The 20,801-nt window shown below is 45.7% G+C and overlaps 1 protein-coding gene across 1 annotated transcript; it reads right to left on the minus strand.

Annotated features, from left to right (window-relative positions):
- Nucleotides 1–4,482: 4,482 nt before the first annotated feature.
- Nucleotides 4,483–6,046, minus strand: LOC125946860 (piggyBac transposable element-derived protein 2-like). Its single transcript, XM_049670955.1, is given in 2 exon segments — nt 4,483–5,130; nt 5,133–6,046. Coding segments are annotated over 2 exon segments (1,314 nt in total). The 5' UTR covers nt 5,875–6,046; the 3' UTR covers nt 4,483–4,558.
- Between the last annotated feature and the right edge of the window lie 14,755 nt (nt 6,047–20,801).

Consider the following 20,801-nt stretch of genomic DNA (forward strand, 5'->3'; position numbering starts at 1 on the left):
GCTTTGCTCGCAATGCAAGGCATACAGCAACTAGACGCTTTATCTGCTGCAACTTATCGTCGTTCAGCGCTGCCATGTCAGCCATATTGCTTGTGTTCACCGGTAGGCAATGGCTTCTGGCTACAGTGTCCTAGAAGAGTTGCAGTCCTCTCACAATGCGGCAGAGCTTGACGCACTTCGTGTCGCCGCCGACAGGTGGCACGGCTCGCAACGTCGCCTGAAACTTTCGTATGCGTCGCAGTAAAGCGGCTATCGCGCGTTGCTGTTTTCATCGTAATAAAAGTAAAATGCACGATGTGCAGTGAAATAAATTATTGATGCGGCTGATCTACGGAGGGTTGGCGATGTTTTTTGTGCCAGAGGCACGGATGAACTAGCCTTGCATTAACACTGTTCTGGTAAAGGCTTGATAAGGCCGCTGAGTCACCGTAACAAGGGGCACTCGAGTGTTTTCTCCAGCTGATCGATAAAATGAACGGTGTGGTTTCGCCACGACTGCGTTTCCAGCATCACCGCGCCAAACTTAACCACCATTCGTTTTTCTTTTTTCGCAGGGAAGGCGTGCACGAAATTGTGTTGTACTAAAGCAAACATTTTCACTCACTGAGGAAGAATTTCCGACTTGTTTTTCAAATAGTTTATTCTCTCTCTCTCACGATGCCCCGTCTATTCACGAAGTTTAATATTTAGGTATCACTGCCGCACAAGTTAAGCTGGTTAGCTGGTTATTTATGTATTACATCGTTCGTAACATTAACACGACATGGAATCGAAAGGATGAAAATACCAGATACATTTATGCAATAACAATATATATTTACAAAGAAATAAAGAATGATCCTGGAAGCAGCCGGTGAAAACTCGAATAGTTACTGTCTAGTGCGTTTTGGCTTGTTCTAGGTGCAAAGAACCTTATGCACCGGGCTGTCTGCGTCTCCTGTCGTAATCGTCGTAGTCGCGATAAGCAAGCGGCATGCGCTCGTGCTGAGCGCGCCCGCGTTTGTCGTCTTCGACAGCTGTCTGCATTGCCGCTCATCATTCCGGCGTAGAATTACACTTCTGTCGTCATAATGGGGAGGCTGTGTTTACAGGGTTATGAGCCATTGCTTAAGGCAGTATGCGCCCATTAGCGGTGCATTACTGCATGCTTTGCACCTCCCCAGGTTTCACATTAGTGGTGCTGCATTTCGCTGAATAAGTCATTTGACACTTGGGCATAAAATTTAATTCACCGCCCAAACCGAGCCTACGACTTAAATCGTGCTAACTATAACTAATAACCTAAAACAGTAACAAAGGCGTCCATAATGTTTTTATGGTATTGTTCACAGTTGTATCTCTAGAATGTATAAAGTGCAACTTTTCTTCGCGCGTGCTTTGTCACTCTCGCACCTTTTCTTTTTGTTCCTGGGCTTCGGTGTCGTCTTCGTCAGGTACTGGGGTAAATTGGGAAGAATCGTGGGAACAGCGTTTTCTGATAGCAGTGGCTTGTCAAGAGGAATGCGCAGCTCTTTGCATTCTATAAGGTGCACCAAGTCCCTAATTTATGAATCGTGCTTCGAAGTGCAACTCGCAGACTGCAAAAGATTCATCCAGTGTCTTATCTGCACGGTTGAGGTTCGTCTCCCATTCCTTTTGCCATTCATCATGTGGAACGCTGAACAAAGACTCCTTTGGTGCATCTTTCATGTGACTAGCCGGTTCTGCACCCAGGTGCAAAGCACTAATTTTGACGGCGGTTAGCCATTCTCACTCGCTCGCAGTGCACATTGAGTAAAGCTTCAAGCACAGAGGATACTGCTGAAAACGCCGGCGGGACTTGCAGTCGAGAGCCGACAAAGTCGATCCAACAGGACGCACTCCACACCAAGCGAGGCCAGTTTTTAGGACCAATGGGTGGCAGCGCCTCTGGCGGGCGCCGGAGCAGTCGACGCTGAGTGCGCCGCGGCGACACGGCGCAGGGATATGGCAGTGAGCGCACTGCCCCTATTCTAGTACACTGTACTTCTGGCTAAGCGTTGTCTTTGCTTGTGGTGGCCAGACATTCTGAAATAAGAGTTTTCTATGCGCGTTTTCTCACTGAAGCAACGCTGCACATTTAGTTTAAAATAATGACATTAAGTTTCCTGGCCCTGTACTTCTCTCCTTCAACTTTTCTGGCGAATTTTTTAATTATCGTCATTGATATCACGAACGAATGACATAATTTTTTCTTGTGTAGCGCCATCACGGATCGAATGACATTCATTGCACCGAATGTCATTGGAACGTCCAGTGTGACAGGGCTATTATCCAATGTTAGCTGTTGCAATAATATTGTAAAGAAAAAGTATTAATGCAATACAAAACATTAGGTCAAAACAAAAGGAAAATGTGGTACAGTATTTGTTACATTTAGCACATGAGGATTTAATACGCTGCAGTTATTGCACACATAAAGAACTCATAATCTTGAGTTGGAGCTGTTTGGTAAGGGGAAAAAATTCCACTATGTGGTATGTGTGAGTTCAAGAAGATACAAGTCCTCCACAACAGCATACCAACTTCATGGATGTATTTCAGTCAGTTGGAAACTTACTGGAGACAAAGAATTAGTCTTTTTTTTTATAGGTTATATTACCACCCACGCCTGCGTGAAAAACTAAGCGATGTATTTTGCAATGAGCAACAAGAAACGGTAGACTGCAAACACCATTTCAATCACACATTGACGCAGCATATTCAAGCTTTGATCAAATTAATTAGTTATATGAGAAGCTTTAAGGAAGAAGGCGTCTTGGAAAAATTGTGACGAACATAGCCAAGCATATTGTTTGCATCATTTACAATGTAGGATTTGTGCATATTCCAAGTTAAGTTAGCCATAATATGTACACCAAGATGCTTATATGAAGATGAATGTTCCTATGGTATGTTATTTAGAAGGTAAACAGGCATTGTGTTGGTCGATGTGGACACACAAATTTACACTTAGTAATGTTTAATTCCACTATGTAAAAAATTTATAAGTGTGTTAGCTATTGCATGATTTCAGTCATAGTTAGTCTCATATCTCGAAAGATAAAATATATAATGCCGAAACATACTAAAGCAAAAAAAAAGCACAGTATGTTGACAATGTAGTCACTTATTGCACCACGTTGATACTAGCTGAAAACTCACTTGTATCTCTAGACAATGTTTTTAATTTTATAGATTAACATGTTTCTTAAACAAACTTTAAAGCAATGATTGTTATTACTCATGGCAGTCTTAATATTATTTTATAAAACAAGAACTTACACATGAGAAACGCAGTCAGTTATCTGAGCGGCAGAAGGACCCGTCATTCTTGTGGGCCCCGTGATGTGCTTTCTTGGCGACTTCCACCAGGGAAGACTGCAGTGAGGCTTTCGTCGACGTCTTCAGCTTGTTATGGCTGCAAGTATGTGACCTGCTGGCCCTCTGCCAAAACCTGAAGACCGCAAAAGAAGGCCTCGTCTTCCTAAGAAGACGAGGCCTTGTTGTCGAACGTGGTGCCAGACATGCACTTCCAGGTATACGGGTGAAGACCAGGCCCTGTAGAAGTACAGGACAGTAGGTACAGCACCCCATGGCACCCGCCGCAGAAGGGCCCAGTGACCACCATGAAGGCCAGACCACGTTACTTGTCTGGCACCACACAGCACCGAGACCAAAGTCCCACATTGGTAAGCATGAGACTTGCAGGCCCTCTGCACCCTTGATAACACCTCTTCATCCTAAGATGACAAGGGCGATTGTCGAACTTGTTGACTTGCCCTGCATTTTGAAGGGCAAAATGCAGCACTTTCATCAAATTATATTTTTTCATCCTGTGCATGGCACATGATAGCCTTAGTTGCTTTTGCGCCATTAAACCTTCTTGCATAACTAACTTACTGTACCTCGCCATGACCACCATGCAATACACTCCCTAGTTTTCCTTTGGGGGATCTTGCCTTTCTGCCATGGCCATCACTTCTGACCCCCTCGTTTCAATGGGCCACAAGCAAAATTCCTTGTGCTCGCTGAGCCAGCATGATGGCAGGACAGCATAGCTGTCGTGCCAAAAGGTTGTGCAGATTTCATTTAATCGCCATGCACTGTTCGAGTCACAATCCAGGATGAGAATGCTGCTGCAAAAACAGTCAAGCTAACCTTTTCCCACAAAAATTCAACATTCTCGGGAACAAAGGGACCCAATTTTTTGTTACAACCATAAGCATACCTGCCATCTCTTCCGAATTTTCCGCACAATGTACAAATTTGGACCCGTTTTACGATTTACGAATCTCCGCTCAATTTTTACGGAAGAGTGGTTATATTTGCGAAATTATTTTTTTTAATTCCTAAGAAAGTCACATCGTTGCTGGTGGGCGGGGGCGCCACTTACATAAGGGTGCATAGCCTCTTCTGTCCCAAGAACACAATGTTGGTGCAGTTTCTCTCAAACTCGTTTATTGGGCTCTTCTACATACAAACTTAGAAAAAAAGATAATTCTCAAACAATGAAGGGAAGAGGGAAAACTTGGTTGTCCCCGATCGGGGACTGTGGGACTCAACGGGTGTGGAATTTCAAAAAGCAGTTCCGGTTTTGCAGGCACAGAAATATACCGCACTTCAAGCATTTCACTCTGGATTTTCCACTACAGCCTGGATTCCGGCACCTGTTGTGGGATCCAAGCATTTGGTGCTCGGGAAAATGCCCCGTCAAGTCATACCGGACGTCATCAGGGGGGAGAGCAGTGACCTTGCCCCTCTTTTTTCCACGTGCGTTCACCTCTTCATCATCGCTGTCGGCTTCGGTCTCTCTCAACCTTTTGGATCGTGGTGACGTTTCTGCTTTGATCAAAGCAATGGCAATGTCCATCTTGAACGTCAAGAGGTCGAGCCTTTGCTGCTTCGGGGTTGCACTTTGCTCACAAAGCCTCTTGTACTCAATCCACCCGTTGCAGCAGGCAATATCGAGAAATTGTGCAAACACGCGCACCGTCCACTTCTTTGTCCGCATGGAGATGCGATAGTACGAAACAAAACGGTCAATCAGATCAACACCGCCCATGAACTGATTGTACTCTGCTACAGCATGCGGTTGCGGCACTTTGACCTTCTTTTTCTTGTCCTTCGACCACTCTGGCAGCTTCCTTCTGGTGCAACGCCAAATGCAGTGGACAAAACTAGAACTGATTTATTGTCTTTCCACTTGACAAGGCACATTTTACGGTCACTGCGTACCTTGCAGTGTGAGTCTCCTCGCTTCATGTCCCGGTCTTGTGGCATTGCTGCTGCCACACCTCCAGTACGGTTGGCCATCACTGTTCCGGTCAGAAAGATATTTTCGTCTACCAGGTGCTCGGCAATTTTCATGCCTGTAAAATAGCGATCGGTGAACAGAAAAGTATCTTGATCCCTTTTTAGCGTTGCAACAAGCTTCTTGATGATGCTTCCTCCAAGTCCGAACTCCCGCATGTCTTCCACAGAGACTGTGCCCTTGCCAACATAGATCGCAAAGTCCAAAACCAAGCCATCTGGAGATGCCATTACAAAGTTTTTTAAACCCACGGGATTTGGCTTGGAAGGAACGCACTGCCGCACGGGGCACCTTCCGGAAAAAGGAATCATTTGTTCATCAATTGACACATCCCTAGACCGAGGTAGCTCCAAGCAGGCATTTCTGAATGAGGTCAGAATAGGCTTTACCAGAACCAGCCGGTTCTCCTCCCGTTCGTTCGGAGTTATCGATAGCTTATCAACAAAGTGAACGTAGCTCCTCAGCTCAAAGAACCTGTTTCGGGGCATTGCTTGAGCTACCAAGTCTACTCTAAACATTCGCGACCAGTAAAGTCTGACCCTTGGGAGCTTGAGGATCCCCATAGCAATGTGGATACCAACAAAAATCTTCAGTTCTTTGGCGTCCGTTTGGACAGACTTCCCTCTGACCTGCACAGAGTACAGGTTCGTCTGAAAAGCACATTCTTCCCAGAACTCTTCAGGAAAGTATTTTAAGAAATACTTCAGTGGAGTCTCTGTGTTCTCGCATTCTTGACTGAGCACTTCGTCTTCCTATTTTGTGAAGGCAGGAAACCTGAGTAAAAAGGAAAGATGACGCATTTATATGCAAAGTTTTATCCTGTTGCACTGCAATTGCTCTTATTTCACCTACGGTTAGTTTAGAAAGACAACAATACGTACGTTCCGCTGCTCCACTTGAGTGCAGTGTGTGCCCCTCGCCGTTGTTGATTTGTGTCCGCGGAGTTTTCTTCCAGTTCTGACTCCGAGTCGGAATCTTCTTCCAGATCTTTAGCAAAACTGTTGATGTCTTCAGAATCTGATAAATTGGCATCACTTTCGTCCAGAAGAGCGTGGATCTCGTCGTCAGTCAAGTACTTTGCTGAAAGCCACAAAGCAATAATTGAGACCCACAGTCCCCGTTCGGGGACATCAGTGCTAACGTACACCTGACAACAGACTACAGCGAAGTACGCCGAGCAAAGCTAACTCAAACTGCGCGCAAACATATCAAATAGCTCTGATATTCTCCAATCGCAATTTAGTTGAAAAATGTCTAGTAAAATTCAAAGTACTTACGACGAGGTCGGCCGCGCGCGCGTTGGCTGGGAGATTCCATTTTGAAGCGTGCTTTACTCTGTTCTCGCTGGACTAGGGACGCCATCTCTCGGAGGTTAGAGAAAGCAAGACCTTCTCTGGCGGGAAATTTGAATTTTGATTTAGAATGCGCGCTTGCTAGATGTTTCCACACAATCGGGCTACTGTCCCCGATCGGGGACTTGGGGACTGAAGAGGATAGAGATGGGGGTGTGCGCCGTAACCATTATTGTCTGCAGAGTAAAGACATTTTTAACTCTGACGTTGCCTTCGTCATCGGGTCATTATACGACCTGACGACGGCCGGACGTCACTGGTTGTCGTTACACTCAACATAGAGACCCACCTGTACGTAAGTGGCGCCCCCAGAGACGACGGCGATTTCGGGTCGATGCGGCAGGCACAGTTTCTGTATTGGAGGCTGTGGCTTGTCTCGCCTGTCGCCTTTGCTAGCAAATCCAACACCTATCTACGCTGCTTTAACAATTGTGCTCTGGGGTTTATCCTCCCATACACTTATTTTGGGTGTTTGTGTGCGTACAAAATCAGGAAATGAAGAGTTTTAGCCAGCACCACTCAAGGTCATGGTGGCAGAGGAGGAAGCACATGCTTTTTTAACCACAGGCATCATTTAGTAAGAGAAACTTGGGAGCAGGCAGCTGGTAATGCAGATGTGGGTTCGGCTTCCATCTGCAGCACGTTGCCTTTTCATCCACAATAATTTCTCGTTATACTTATTTATTCTAAATTAAGAACCAGCGTCATTTGTCTATTGGCTTCATAATATTCTGTGAGGAAACATATTACAGTAGAATCTCAGTGATACGAATCTCACGGATTCGCGTGAAATATTCGTATCACCCAAAACTTGTATCAAAACATACACAAAATGAAGAAAAAATGAATTTATTTTTAGAAAACATTCGTAATAGTGGGACCCCGTTGATACTATGTCCCGTTTTCGCGGTCCCGAACTAAATCCCACATTGACTTCCACGTATTAAGTTCCCCTTAATATGTCCTTTATAAAAATGAGTTTAGACTTTCTATACAGTGTCTATAGACTTCTTGTAGACGACTTTGCCTTTCTATAGATTTGTTTATGTGTGGATACAAAATCTATAGACTGTCTATAGACAAAAGTTGATAAGATTTTTATTTCTTTTTGTCTACTCCCATTCTATAGTCAGTCTTTAGAAATACGTTTTTTTTTGTTCTATACGCCATCTATATACAAGTCTTTCGGTGGCCTATTTCTTTAGCCACCCGTTCCGTGGCACCCGTGTCCAAGTACATGGGCGAAAACACCAGTGTACTTGGATTTAGGTGCACGTTAAAGAACCCCAGGTCGTCGAAATTTTCAGTCCCCCACTACGGCATGCCTCGTAATGAGATCGTGGTTTTGGCACGTAAAACTCAATAATTTTTTACGCGGTCCTTAATTATTATTTTACCAGATAATTATGTGTTGAAAGGTCTGCTCACACAACCCTAGGGGTGGGTGGGTTGTCGAAGGTTTCTCCCTTGGAAAAAACAACACTGCTGCCAGTTGAACACAATGCTATAGTAGTCCTATTGGTTCAGCTAGATGTATGTACTTGCTGTCTCTAGAGTAAATATAAATAGTTAAGCAGGGCCTATTCGATCCGAAGACAGCTTAAGCAAGGTGAAATGGTGCACCAATCCTGACATCAGGCATCAGCATAGGCATCCGCATTTTAATGTCGCCTGTCTGGTTGCAGAGATTATTTTGTACAGAAATTGTCTCAACCAAGTGTGACGTCCACATATCTACAACACCCATGAATGCACACCTAAGCATTATCACTGGTGTATACATACACTTTTACTTCACCTGCCATAATTGGGCGGGTGAGGTGAAACAGGTTGACAGAATTACTGAGGAAGGTACTTTTCTATTCTAATAAAGACAGGCTAATTAATCTTGTATCGACACGATTGCAAGTAAGCATTAACATTTCAATAATCTCTATATATAGTATGACTTGCAATTTATGAAGTTTAAACTAGCACCAGTCCCGAGATAAGCAGTGTCATGCTGAAAGATTAATTCTGGATTGTGTCGCTTATAATTCCCCAAATGCCTACTTTAGCAGTGAAAAACAATTTATCATATGAATGCATGCAGTTCATTGTCGTTTTAAAATGCACATTTTGAAAACGAAGGGTGTGCTCTATATTTCTTTCGAATAGATATTTCTTGCAAATGGCTCGCAATAATTGCAACATATATGTTCACTTTTAGATTATCATTATAGGGAATTATTGAATATTGCTAATCAGTCAATTATGGCTTCGATTTCTCACAGAAGTAATGTTCACCTCTTCAATCAAGTCATTCAGCTCATGTAGTGCAAAGGCGGCATCTACAAGGTCAATTTTTAAATCTCTTACAATAGAAAATGCCTGGTGTGCGATATAGTCCTGCAATGTTATGTCCTTTGCTTTGTAAGAACTGCATTATGATGTATTCAAAGAGTAGCGCTATTAGCAAAAGGCACATATCAGCTGTTGGAATGAGCACAATCCATGAGAATTTAGATCAAATGATATTCATGAAGTACACTTATGCATTTACTCTCAGTGCAGTACTTTTCTTTCTCATGCAGCCATAAATAGTGTCTAAATGAATAATCAGCGCAGCAACAACCTGTGGAAAAATGTCATGAGTAAGAGGCTGGAGGCGATATAAAAGAAGACAAGGACGATGTGATCAGAGCAGTTGCGAACGGCGCGAGCGCGCGAGGCAAGCTGTCATCGAGGGAGAAGCAAGGCTGAGCGAGCATTATCGACGTGGCTCCGGGCCAGGAAGGTCGCATCGCCAGCTCCGCTCTGGCGACGGGAGACTTGGGGGTCTGGCCGAGTCCGTGACGTTGGCCGTCCATGGTGTAGCCGTCGACCTCGGCAAGTTCGAGTGAGGCTCCTGGACTGGCTGCAGCCTCTCACGGCAGGACCGGGCACCCCAGAAAGGACCCCTCTTCCACGGCAGACCGGCACGTTCGATGATCCCCGAAACAGCCACGTCGGCACTCGGGAAAGGAGCTGCCGAGCACGTCGCTAGGCCTAACCCGTCAAGCCTTCCCTGCCACGTCAGCAACAGCGACCGGGTTACCCAGGCTCCCGAGACGAGCGAGTTGAAGGGTAGGACCGACTTCAATGCAGCAAGGTTTATGCGACGGTCGGCGAAAAGAAACGAGCAACGAGAACAACAGTGACGAACTCAGTAAGAGCGTTCCATTCCAGTAGCGCCACAACAGTAGGCCAGAGTTGCCAGACTTTCGAGTAGAAAACGTCCAGAATTGTTGTAGGCGCAGTTAAGGACATGTTTAGTGTTTATTAGTTCAGTAGGTTGTATTTTTGTCAGCATTTATTTATTCATTGTTCAGTGCGTATTTGAGTTTTTGGTTTGAAGTTTTTGGGTTTGTGGTGTGATTAAATATCTGCTTGCTGTGTCGCCATGCCTCTTCCCTCTCCATCTCTCATAACACCTGCACGCCCCCGAGATCAGTGGTAACAAAACACATCACAAAAAACAAAGCTTGCAAGTCATGCATAACTCCTTCTGGTGCTAAGCTTTGCCACTTTTCTCACACTTGTGGGATCATGAAAAGCATGCAGCTGCTGAACAAATTAATAGTGTTTGGTTCTTCTGTGAGTTGACGTTTACAAAATGTGGACTCTATATGTCATGTCCAGAAAACTTTGAAAGGACCTATCCAGCCACTTGAGATATGTACCTGCTCTATAGCATTGTGAAAAACAATAAAATAAATGAACCCAGACATGCACAACATGTGACACAGATAATAAACGTCCCGACAGCCGCACCGAGTAGTAGCAAACATTCCAGCTGTTGCTTTTGATGCAATATTTTGAAATATGCTGGGCAAGCATAATTGAGCACACACCACCTGAAGGGGATAAATATAATTGATAGAGTTGCAAGAATTTCGCTTACAAGGATGTGCATAAATAGACAAAAATCCGCCTCTAAAACATGTAATTACTGTACACATAAATAAAAGAAAACCATGCGAAATGGTGACAACGGCAGGAACACATTCCTTAAAATGACAACATATTAAATTCAATACAAGAAAGCAATGAATGACATTAGATATGTTTACTCATAAATTAACTAAACCAATCCTCTGTTTCAAGGGCACTGTTGAGGCACTAGTGCTTGCCAAACCTTGCATCTGACATTTTGTATATTGTGTCATTCTTTTGCAATGCATTTTCATGTCCATAGTACACCTCATTAGTCAATACCATAATCATATTACCTATAGATATTGTGCACTTTACAGCGACTATTTTTAGGCCCCTTTACAGCCATGCCACATCTAATGTTTTATCCACTCTTTGTATTCACTTTTCATGTACCACTCACTAGCCATTATCACCTTGGCGCTCTTTGGCCACATTTGGCCCTTGTTCCAATAAACCTCCATAATCAATTAACTAAATGAAACGGTCAGTACTGCAAAATTGAAAGTAGACGTACTTCAGCAGTTAAAAAGACCGGAATTCAACGCTGACAAAAATGTTCTCCCATTTATAAACAAAGCGATGCACTTCAACATTTTCTCTGGACTGACAGTTTCATGTGTTCTGTCCACTGAAACAAAATTGTGGGGCAATAACTTCAGCACACTGCCGGTTATTTGCATTTTCTCACATGTGACTACAATGTTCTTCGTACGTGCCTGAGTATGTTGGTGACAATCACGGGTAAGATGCCTACAATGTGGGAAAACATTTCATCACAAAAAATGGACTTGACACGGCGAGATTTGTCTGCAGATGCAGTTGTGAATCTTAGACCCGAATGTGACGGCTTTTTGAAATTCCTGATACTCGTGCTGGACACTGTATTCCATGAACAACCTCTCGCAACTTCAGAGTCGGTGTACTTTTCCATAGCTTGTAGCCTTTCAGCAAGCCTGTGATAAAGTTAGTGACACCCTCTTTAGATGAGCCAGCAGAAAGAGATGTGCACAGATTTGCCATGGATTTTGTCAGGCTTTTGTCAAGCAAAATTTTGTTGAAACCTGATTGTGTGCATACGGTGTACCTTTCACAAGTTTGATCAACATACCATTCATTGCTTCGAATGGGAAAGCCTAGTTGCACCACAATGGTCCCCAGTTTTTTAGTGTCTGCCAGATGGATAAGAAGGTGTGTGTTGTGTTCCATTTCTGTTATGCCATAAAGGCTCTGAAACTCCTTAAAAAATTTAATCAGCTTTTGGTGCACTTCGTTAAGCCTATCAAGAGGAATAGATTTAGCAAGCAGGAAATGCATAATGTCAACAAACTATCCAATTAGAGAAGTATGGATTTGGCAAGAGACCAGCTAGAACACTGGATGAGTAGTAGAGAAGCCAATAGAGCCATTCTGAAACTTTCCAATAGGCGCACTCTTCAAGTGAGCCTGGTAGCCTTCCAATTTCCTGTAGAGGCTGCAGGGAGGTCAGCTGTTGGTTCAGGTCCTTATTGTGGACGCTGAAATTAAACTTCTCCTTTGTTTTGGAGCTTAGCCACATGCAAGTGACAAAGTACACAAACCCCAGGCAGTCAGCATGCATGTAATCTACTACAAAGTCAGTCGGAAAAACAAAGTGGTTGTGTTTAAAAAGTATATTGGCACCTTTTATCCCTTGGTTTGGTGTGCCTTGCACATCAGCCTTTCTTGCATGCTTTCTGAAAGATACAGCAGTCCTTTCCTTTGGCTGTTTTTGGCCAAGGGGGTACACTCTGCTATGCCTAGAGCCACTTCAAGCCCACTTTAATTAATTCAAGTAACAGTACTACACCCCCAGCATTCCTAGTGAACTTTATTTCCCTTAGTTTTAGTTCGCCCAGCTGACAATATTGTACTGTAGCCACGTAACGTGAAAAGACGAAAAGAGGACAAACTCACATGTCCACGAGGCCAAGAAGCCTAGGCTTTCGCAGCGCCAACGCGCAACTATGTGTATAGCGAAAATGTCCTCGACCTAACCAGCTGCCACTAAAGCATGCTAGGAGCTGTATGTAGCTACGTCTGACGAAGCAGAAAAAAAAGCAAGTGGCGACATTGCCATTATCAATAATTGACGCGGCGTTTGCAGTTAAGTCGTATCGACCTCTCCCGTTTGCGATATGGATCGAGACGTGCTACACCGCCTGCATATGCACATTGTAATTAAGACAAACACGTGCTCCAGCTGCCGACCGACAAGCCGTCAAGCACGCTATCTTCAAAGCACTTGCGTAACAGCTAGTCGCACCACGTACTCTAAGCGCCTTATACATAGCACGATGCATAATATATATAAGCATCCCAGCTGGCAATTGCGCAGTGGCGATCATAAAAGTTAATTTACATGGCGGTACCATAGCATGCACACATGCTTTTATGTAAGTAATTGAAGTAATTTAAAGAGACTAAGTGCACACTGCAGACAAAAAGCTTACCTCCTAGGTGAAGAATCTCGGCTGGAAAATATTCTGAAGTGCCGTCTTTAAACACCCACTTCACCCAGTGCACAGTCGCCTTCAGGTGTTTTTCGTCCATGTCCTCCCCCCATTTTTCGAAGTCGCGAAAATCGCCGACTTCGACAAGGGTGCATCTCTTATCCTCCAGATACCTCACGTATGCGTACGCGAACATTTCCAAATTGCGAATAAAAGTGCATTGCAATTTGCAAGCGCATCTGCATTTATAGCAGCACCTCCAAGCCGCCAACAAAACAACGCCAGGGTGTCCATAACGATGCGCATGACACCAACGACATGGAAAAAGAAAAACGAAAACAAAATGCTGACAGCGAGGCAATGCAACAATTAATTACAATGAGAAGTTAAAATACAATACGTTACTGTACATTTATTCACTACCGTCTTACATGCAGTACAAAAGTTAATAATTGAATGGTGACCATAATTTTTTTTGTGATCATATTGAAAATGCTAAGTTTGACTGAACGATACAGCATTGCTGGCAACTATGGTTACTCATTCGTTTTGTTTTTGTCGGGACGTTTGTCTGACGCGCAACAAAGAAAACTGAACGCAATCTCGAATGAGTAACCATGAATTGTTCTAAACCGTGCAAAAAACAAGGCCGCTATAAGAAATTTTTGCACCCTGGTGCAAAATTCGAAGTGCCGAAGTCAACAGTCAGCAGGCACCGGCTCGCGAGCGTGGCGGTAAGTAAAGACTCGTTCAACCATGCACACGCGCACTCGCTGGCATGTAGTACATATAGCTCCCTTACACTTTTTCTTTTTTCACATAAATAGGTATGTCCAGCTGCCGAAAATCAGGCAGGCACGTCTCGGCCCGACGGGGAAACCACAAGAACGGCGGATGCTATCGCTCCAACGAAAAAATATGCGCGAATTGATGCTTTGCTTCTGAATGAAAATGTACGTATGTATGCGCTCAGCGCGGATTTTTTGTTAGATTTAGATGTGTTCAACGTATCTTACTTCGCTTTAAGTAGTCTTAATTTGGTCATTCAAGGTTATATAGTGAATAATTTTGCCAAATCGTGTGCGCGCCCTGCTTGTGATACGCGTACCAGCTGCTCAAGATGTTTAAAATATCGTCCCCTGGCAGCTTGTGCAGCACATGAGCTTCAAGCTCACGGCTCCAAATCTCTTGCAGATCACACAACCAGATGAGCATGTGCCTTGCGACTCGAGTGAGGCATCCTATGACAGCATGGTAAGCAGCATTGACGCACACTAAAGTTTGTGGCAGTGATTAGAAATTTTAGAGAATGGATAGAGCGCACGATAATTTCGCCATAGTGGTAGGAGGCGGTGCTTAATTATTGTAGCCTACCCTAAAGCAGCGCCCTAGTTTGAAGCTGACCTTTCACAATATCTTGCAGAATGCAGAAGAATTAGATGAGGATGTGCTTTGCGACTCAAGTGAGGCATCCGATGATAGCACGGTAAGCAACATTCATGCAGTCATGTCAGGCATCTGTGTGGTTCAGATGTGCTAATTTCTAGTTCACCCCGCAAGGGCACCTTGAGTATCAAGGTGATGGTGCTTGGCGCCACCACGGACCCTTAGCCCCCATACCGAAGCTGTCATCCGCACCATGGCGAAAGGTTTTGAGGTGAAGGGTAGAAACCATGAACGGTGGCGGTCGGGGCCATGGTCAAGCTCCGGCCGACTGGCTCTTCGTCTGTTTACCAGGTGGCGAGCCCCGGGACCTTCCTGTGAATAAGACGGTGAAACACAGGTGACATTCTAGGAACCGTCAGCATGCCCATATCGCATGAGTATTTCTTCTTCCAAAGAACCCGATCGGTCCCTGAAAAGGGGCCGCACCGAAGGAAGCTTTGACAGAACTCGAACTGATTGCGATCACTTTCCCCGTTTCCTGATTATTCACTCTCTTGTAGACAACGACTCAGTCGCTGCAATGTCTGTTTTTGTTATCGCTAGGACCCCTCAGAAAAAGATCATTCTGACATCCTACTCAAGCAAATCAGTTTGCTCATTTACAGGTGTCCATTACTCCCCACCGCAGTCTGAACACAGTTCAAGGCGTAATATCAGAACGTGATCTGATCCGTGAAACAGACTCAGACCTCCTTGATGGCTTCAGAGATCAAGGTGTCATTGCCCTACGCCGCATCACCATAAGGCGAAACGGCGAAGATGTAGTGACACCCCATATCGTCTTGACCTTTAGTCGTTCCCGTCTACCAGATGCTGTGAAAGCAGAGTTCATTCACTGCAAAGTATGCCCCTATGTTCCAAACCCGAGAAGATGTTTTAAGTGCCAAAAGTACGGACACGGATCAAACACATGTCGCGGAAAACTCACCTGTGCAAAGTGTGGTGCTCACGAGCATCCTACTGAAAGCTGCAGTGCCACCCAAACAGAATGCCCCAACTGTCATGGGCCGCACGCTGCGTACTCGCGAACTTGTGAAATGTTCCAGAACGAGAAAAAGATCATTCAAAGTAACGGAAAACATCACATTCCCTGAAGCCCGGAAGAAGCTCTCGCTTCTCTCCTGAAGATCCTACGTTGACGCAGCGCGCCGGGAGGCCGGGCGTCGTCTAGTTACGGTGGGCACGCAATACAGCTTTGCTGATGCGCGCCTTTCTCGGCCCCCCAGCAAGCAGCTGCACCAACCTTTCAAGTCCCAGAGGTCAACTTCGCACAGACCTCTGGAACAACCCAGACAACAGAGAGGGAGTCAACCCCTCCTGACAAACCTTCATCCGCTTCCGAGTCTCCGCCGGAAGCAATGGAAGTGACCCCGGGATCCTCAGTGTCTCAGACGCTGAGAGAATCCCCCAAAGAGAGGCGGAGTTTTCTAGACCGCCTCAAACAGAAAAAACATCCGCCAGTCAAGCCGCCTAATAAAGGCGGTGACATTTGAATAACCCGTCCCCTTATCACATGCAAAAATGGCTGCTGAGAGCATTATACACTGGAACTGCCGAGGGCTACTCAGAAATCTGGATGACATATATGAAATACTTGCACAATACCAACCTAACATACTTTGCCTACAGGAAACACACTTAAACCCAACACACAGAAACTTTCTAAAACAATATGCAGTATACCCGAAAGACAGGCAAGGCACTGCCCACTCATCGGGTGGCGTCGCTATTGTCGTGCAGAACACTATCCCCTGTCAGAGTATCACCCTAGTTACCGATTTAGAGGCAGTGGCAATACGGGCTCTAACTTTTGGAAGATTAATAACTGTATGTTCCCTATACATTCCTCCGGACCATCACCTCTCCGTCGAAGAATTTGAAAAACTTATTGACCAGCTCCCGGGTCCATTCATGTTGGTTGGAGATTTTAATGCACACCACCCACTATGGGGATGTTCAAGAGCTGATTCCCGAGGTGCGCTAATCGAAAAATTTCTATTGTCTTCCGGTTCCCGTATATTTAATAAGAAAGACCCAACATACTTTAATACAGCACACAGCTCATACACAGCAATAGACCTTGCTATTGGCTCTCCAGTGCTCTTGGCAACTACTGAGTGGGCTGTTATCGATAATCTGTATGGAAGCGACCACTTTCCTGTTTGCTTAAAACACACAGGAAACATAAATATGGGTTTAAATTATCACAGGAAATTTAAAGAACAGGCTGCTGATTGGAAGAAGTTCCGAGAACTCTCTAAACTGCCTATTTCTTCAATCGTAGACCTAGGTATAGACGAATTACAATCCATGATCACCCTGCATATTATAGAAGCCGCACAGAAATCAATCCCACAGACATCAAATAAGACACAAAACAAACGTAGGCCATGGTGGAATGCGGAGTGCAAGAATGCCCGTGAGAACCAAAACAAAGCATGGTCAAAATTCCGCAGGTATCCAACAGTTAACAATTTAATAGACTTCAAGCGTGCTAAAGCAAATGGCAGGCGTATCCGACGTGCATCCAAACGGGAAAGCTGGCGCTCATTCCTTTCCTCTGTAAACTCCTACACAGATACACATAAAGTGTACAACAGACTTAGAGCACTTCAAGGGCGCAGTGCTCACTCAGTGCCTCTGGTCAGCACTGCTGGTGATACACTGGAACACCAAGCAGATGCAATAGGAGCACATTTTGAATTTATCTTCAGCTCAGCACATTATACAGACTCCTTCATGCGACACAAGCTAGCGGAGGAACGGAAACCTATCCGTGATAAAAGGCCATCCACAGGAGGGTACAATAGCCCTTTCACTATGGAGGAACTGAAGGCGGCTTTGGGAACATGTGGCAACTCAGCAGCAGGCCCAGACAGGATTACATATGGCATGCTTAAGCACATACATGAACACACCCTTATAACCATCCTCTTTCTGTTTAACAAGATATGGTCCTTTGGGCGCCTACCCAAAGCCTGGAAAGAGGCTGTTATCATACCCATTCTTAAACAAGGAAAGGAAGCCACACTTGCAACTAGTCAAGGCAATGGGCCTGTAGCTAGATGCATGTGCAAGGTGTTTGAGAAAATGATAAATCGCCGTCTTCCCCGCAGGGGCGTCTGCGTAAGCAGGCGTTTGGTGCGTTGCGACACCACGTACCCGAGCACATGAGGGTTGGACCCTCCCGCGTGTAGCCGTGCGCGGCTTAGCCGTGTCTGGGGAAAAGGGGATCCTGGGGGTTGAGCCGATGCCGGGTGTTTGGACCTCTACGGCCCCTCGGCGGAGGCAACACACCTCTTTGGCCTCTGCTTCACGTAGACGGCACCCCCGGACTGACCCACCCGGGGGAAACCGGTGGTCGCCTTTTCCTGTCCCCCTCTCCAACCTTTTGCTTTCCTATCTCCTTTCTTTTACTCTCCTATCATCTCTTCTTTTCCGTCACTTCCTAATTTTCACAGGCGGCTTGGGTTAACCTTGTGTATGTGCCCTCCCTTAGGGTATAATATATTAGGTTATAGTGGCAATGTACGGTTGGCGCCTGCAGCCTTACGCGTTAAGTGCTGCAGCGTCCCCTAGTTGGGCTCCGTGGTGGGTGGCCGCCATTGCTGCCGAAATAAACCAAACCAGTATGGGAACGCCTGCATTTCCCCGTTTACTTGATCGTCACCCTCACAAGAGGGGACGCACCGAAGAACTATTAAGCTTATTCAGACCAAGAGAAATTTTCCCCCGTTACCAAGTAGTTCACAGTGAGAAGACCGAAAAACCAGCAAGAACCGTATCCCCTTTTCTAGTCGCAAAAGGCTTGACTGACGCCCTTGGCCCAGGTTACAAAGTCACCAAAATGGCGAGCGGGGACCTCCTGCTTGAGATCCGTGATAAAGAGCAGCACAATAAACTCAACAAGCTTGTGGCATTTGGAGACATTCCTGTTACCGTTTCACCTCACCGTTCTATGAATACAGCATGCGGAGTAGTTTCTGATGCAGATCTCATTGACTTGTCCGAAACCGAACTATTGGAGGGCTGGAAAGAGCAAAATGTAACCAACGTACAGCGTATCATTATCCGACGAGACAATAAAGAAATTCCTACAATACACCTGATCCTGACCTTTGCCACTTGCGATCTGCCACAAACAATAGAAACCGGATACACTAAGATAGCTGTCAGACCATACATACCTAATCCAAGACGATGTTTCCAATGTCAAAGATTTGGCCACGGCTCGCAGAGCTGTCGTGGTAGACTTACATGTGCGAAATGTGGAGTCCAAGGTCACGCCTCAGATAACTGCGAAGCGACACCACACTGTGTAAACTGTGATGGTGAACATCCAGCTTACTCCAGATCCTGTCCTAACTGGAAAAAAGAAAAAGAAATTATCACTCTCAAAGTGCGCGAGAACATATCGTTCAGGGAAGCACGTAAAAGGTGCTCACCATTCCACACTACCACATATGCTGATGCGGTGCGTCAAGGGGCAGCGTCGCAGCGGCTACTGCCACCTGCCCAGCTCGCGCGCAGCGAGCTGTCGCTTGTGGCTCCTGCCCCCAGGGTGGAAGGAGCTAAGTCTACTCCACCCAACCAGCGAACAGGCCCGGCTACCACCCTAGGGTTGCCGGCACCACAACAGTCCTCGGTGGCAGCCTGCGCTTCAGCTCCCAGCCAGCAGCTCCCACGGTGGGTGCAGTCAAGGCTGCCTCACCCTCACCGGCCCCTGCTGGTGCTGGCAACAGCCGGCGCAGCTCAGGCCCAAAGGCAGCCCCATCGACATCCGGGCTGGTGGGCGCAAATGTCTCGTCCTTCGCGGCGAGACTTTCTCGTGAAACTTCTCGCTCGCAAGAGCGCGTGTCCGGCGCCTCACAAGAGGCAATGGACACCACACCCACCCCGACGGCGCACCAAGCGCCTAAGGAGCGGCGAGGTTCCCTCGACCGCTTCAGAAAAGACAAATCTCGCGTTACAGGGCCTGGAAAGGGCTCTGTAATCTAATGCAACACTTCCTTTTTGTTTTTAGTACACACAGCACCCATTTACTTTCAGTATGGCCACACAAATTATACAATGGAACATCAGAGGCCTTCTTAGGAACCTCGATGATGTGCAAGAACTTCTCCATAAACACAATCCAAAAGTGCTGTGTGTACAGGAAACTCATTTAAAATCGACACATACAAACTTTCTTCGACAGTATGTTACGTTTCGTAAAGATCGCGATGATGGTCTCGCATCATCAGGCGGTGTTGCCATTATGACTCACAAAAGCATAGCATGTCAACGTTTGCAGCTGCAAACACCCCTTGAAGCAGTGGCAGTTCGACTGGTTCTCCTTAACAAACTCATCACCATTTGCTCGCTATACATACCCCCACATTACCGCTTACACAAACACGAATTTCAGTCCTTGATAGACGAATTGCCCGAGCCCTATCTTGTTCTTGGCGATCTCAATGCACACAACAGTCTGTGGGGCGACGCTCGCATCGATGCGCGAGGCCGTCTAATTCAAGATTTTCTTTTCTCATCCGGTGCTTGTCTGCTTAACAAAAAAGAACCGACATATTATTGTCTTGCAAACAAAACCTTTTCCTCTATAGACCTCAGCATAGCTTCTCCATCCATATTACCTGAACTTGAATGGGAAGTTATAAAAAACCCTTACGGGAGCGACCATTTCCCAGTACTGCTGAGAGCAACAAGACAATACGAGTCTCCACCACATGCCCCCCGGTGGAAGGTCGATGCAGCGGTCTGGGATAAATTCCAAACTCTTACCAGTAAACTCTCGTGGGCTGACATTTCATCGCTCGGAATTGATGGTGCCGTCGAGTATTTTACTAAATTCATAATTGATGCAGCCTCTAAGTGTATTCCCCAAACAAGTGGACTTTCTAGCAAACATCGTGTTCCGTGGTGGAATGAACAATGCCGGAATGCACGTAGGCAGCAGAACAAAGCATGGAGGCAGCTTCGCGATTATCCTACTGCTGAAAACCTTGTAAATTTCAAGAAAATCAAGTCCCAAGGTAGGAGAACACGCAGACAAGCCAGGAGAGACAGCTGGAAAACATTTTTATCAAGTATCAACTCGTACACGGATGAGGCCAAGGTTTGGAGCAGGGTCAATAGAGTAAGAGGACGACAAACACATCCACCTCCCCTGGTACACACGCAGGGAGACAGCCTTGAGGACCAAGTGAACCATCTGGGTGCACATTTTGAACATGTGTCCAGTTCCTCACACTATTCACCAGCATTTAT

The sequence above is a fragment of the Dermacentor silvarum genome, chromosome 7 (assembly GCF_013339745.2).
Source record: "Dermacentor silvarum isolate Dsil-2018 chromosome 7, BIME_Dsil_1.4, whole genome shotgun sequence".
In the NCBI taxonomy this organism is placed as follows: Eukaryota; Metazoa; Arthropoda; class Arachnida; order Ixodida; family Ixodidae; genus Dermacentor; species Dermacentor silvarum.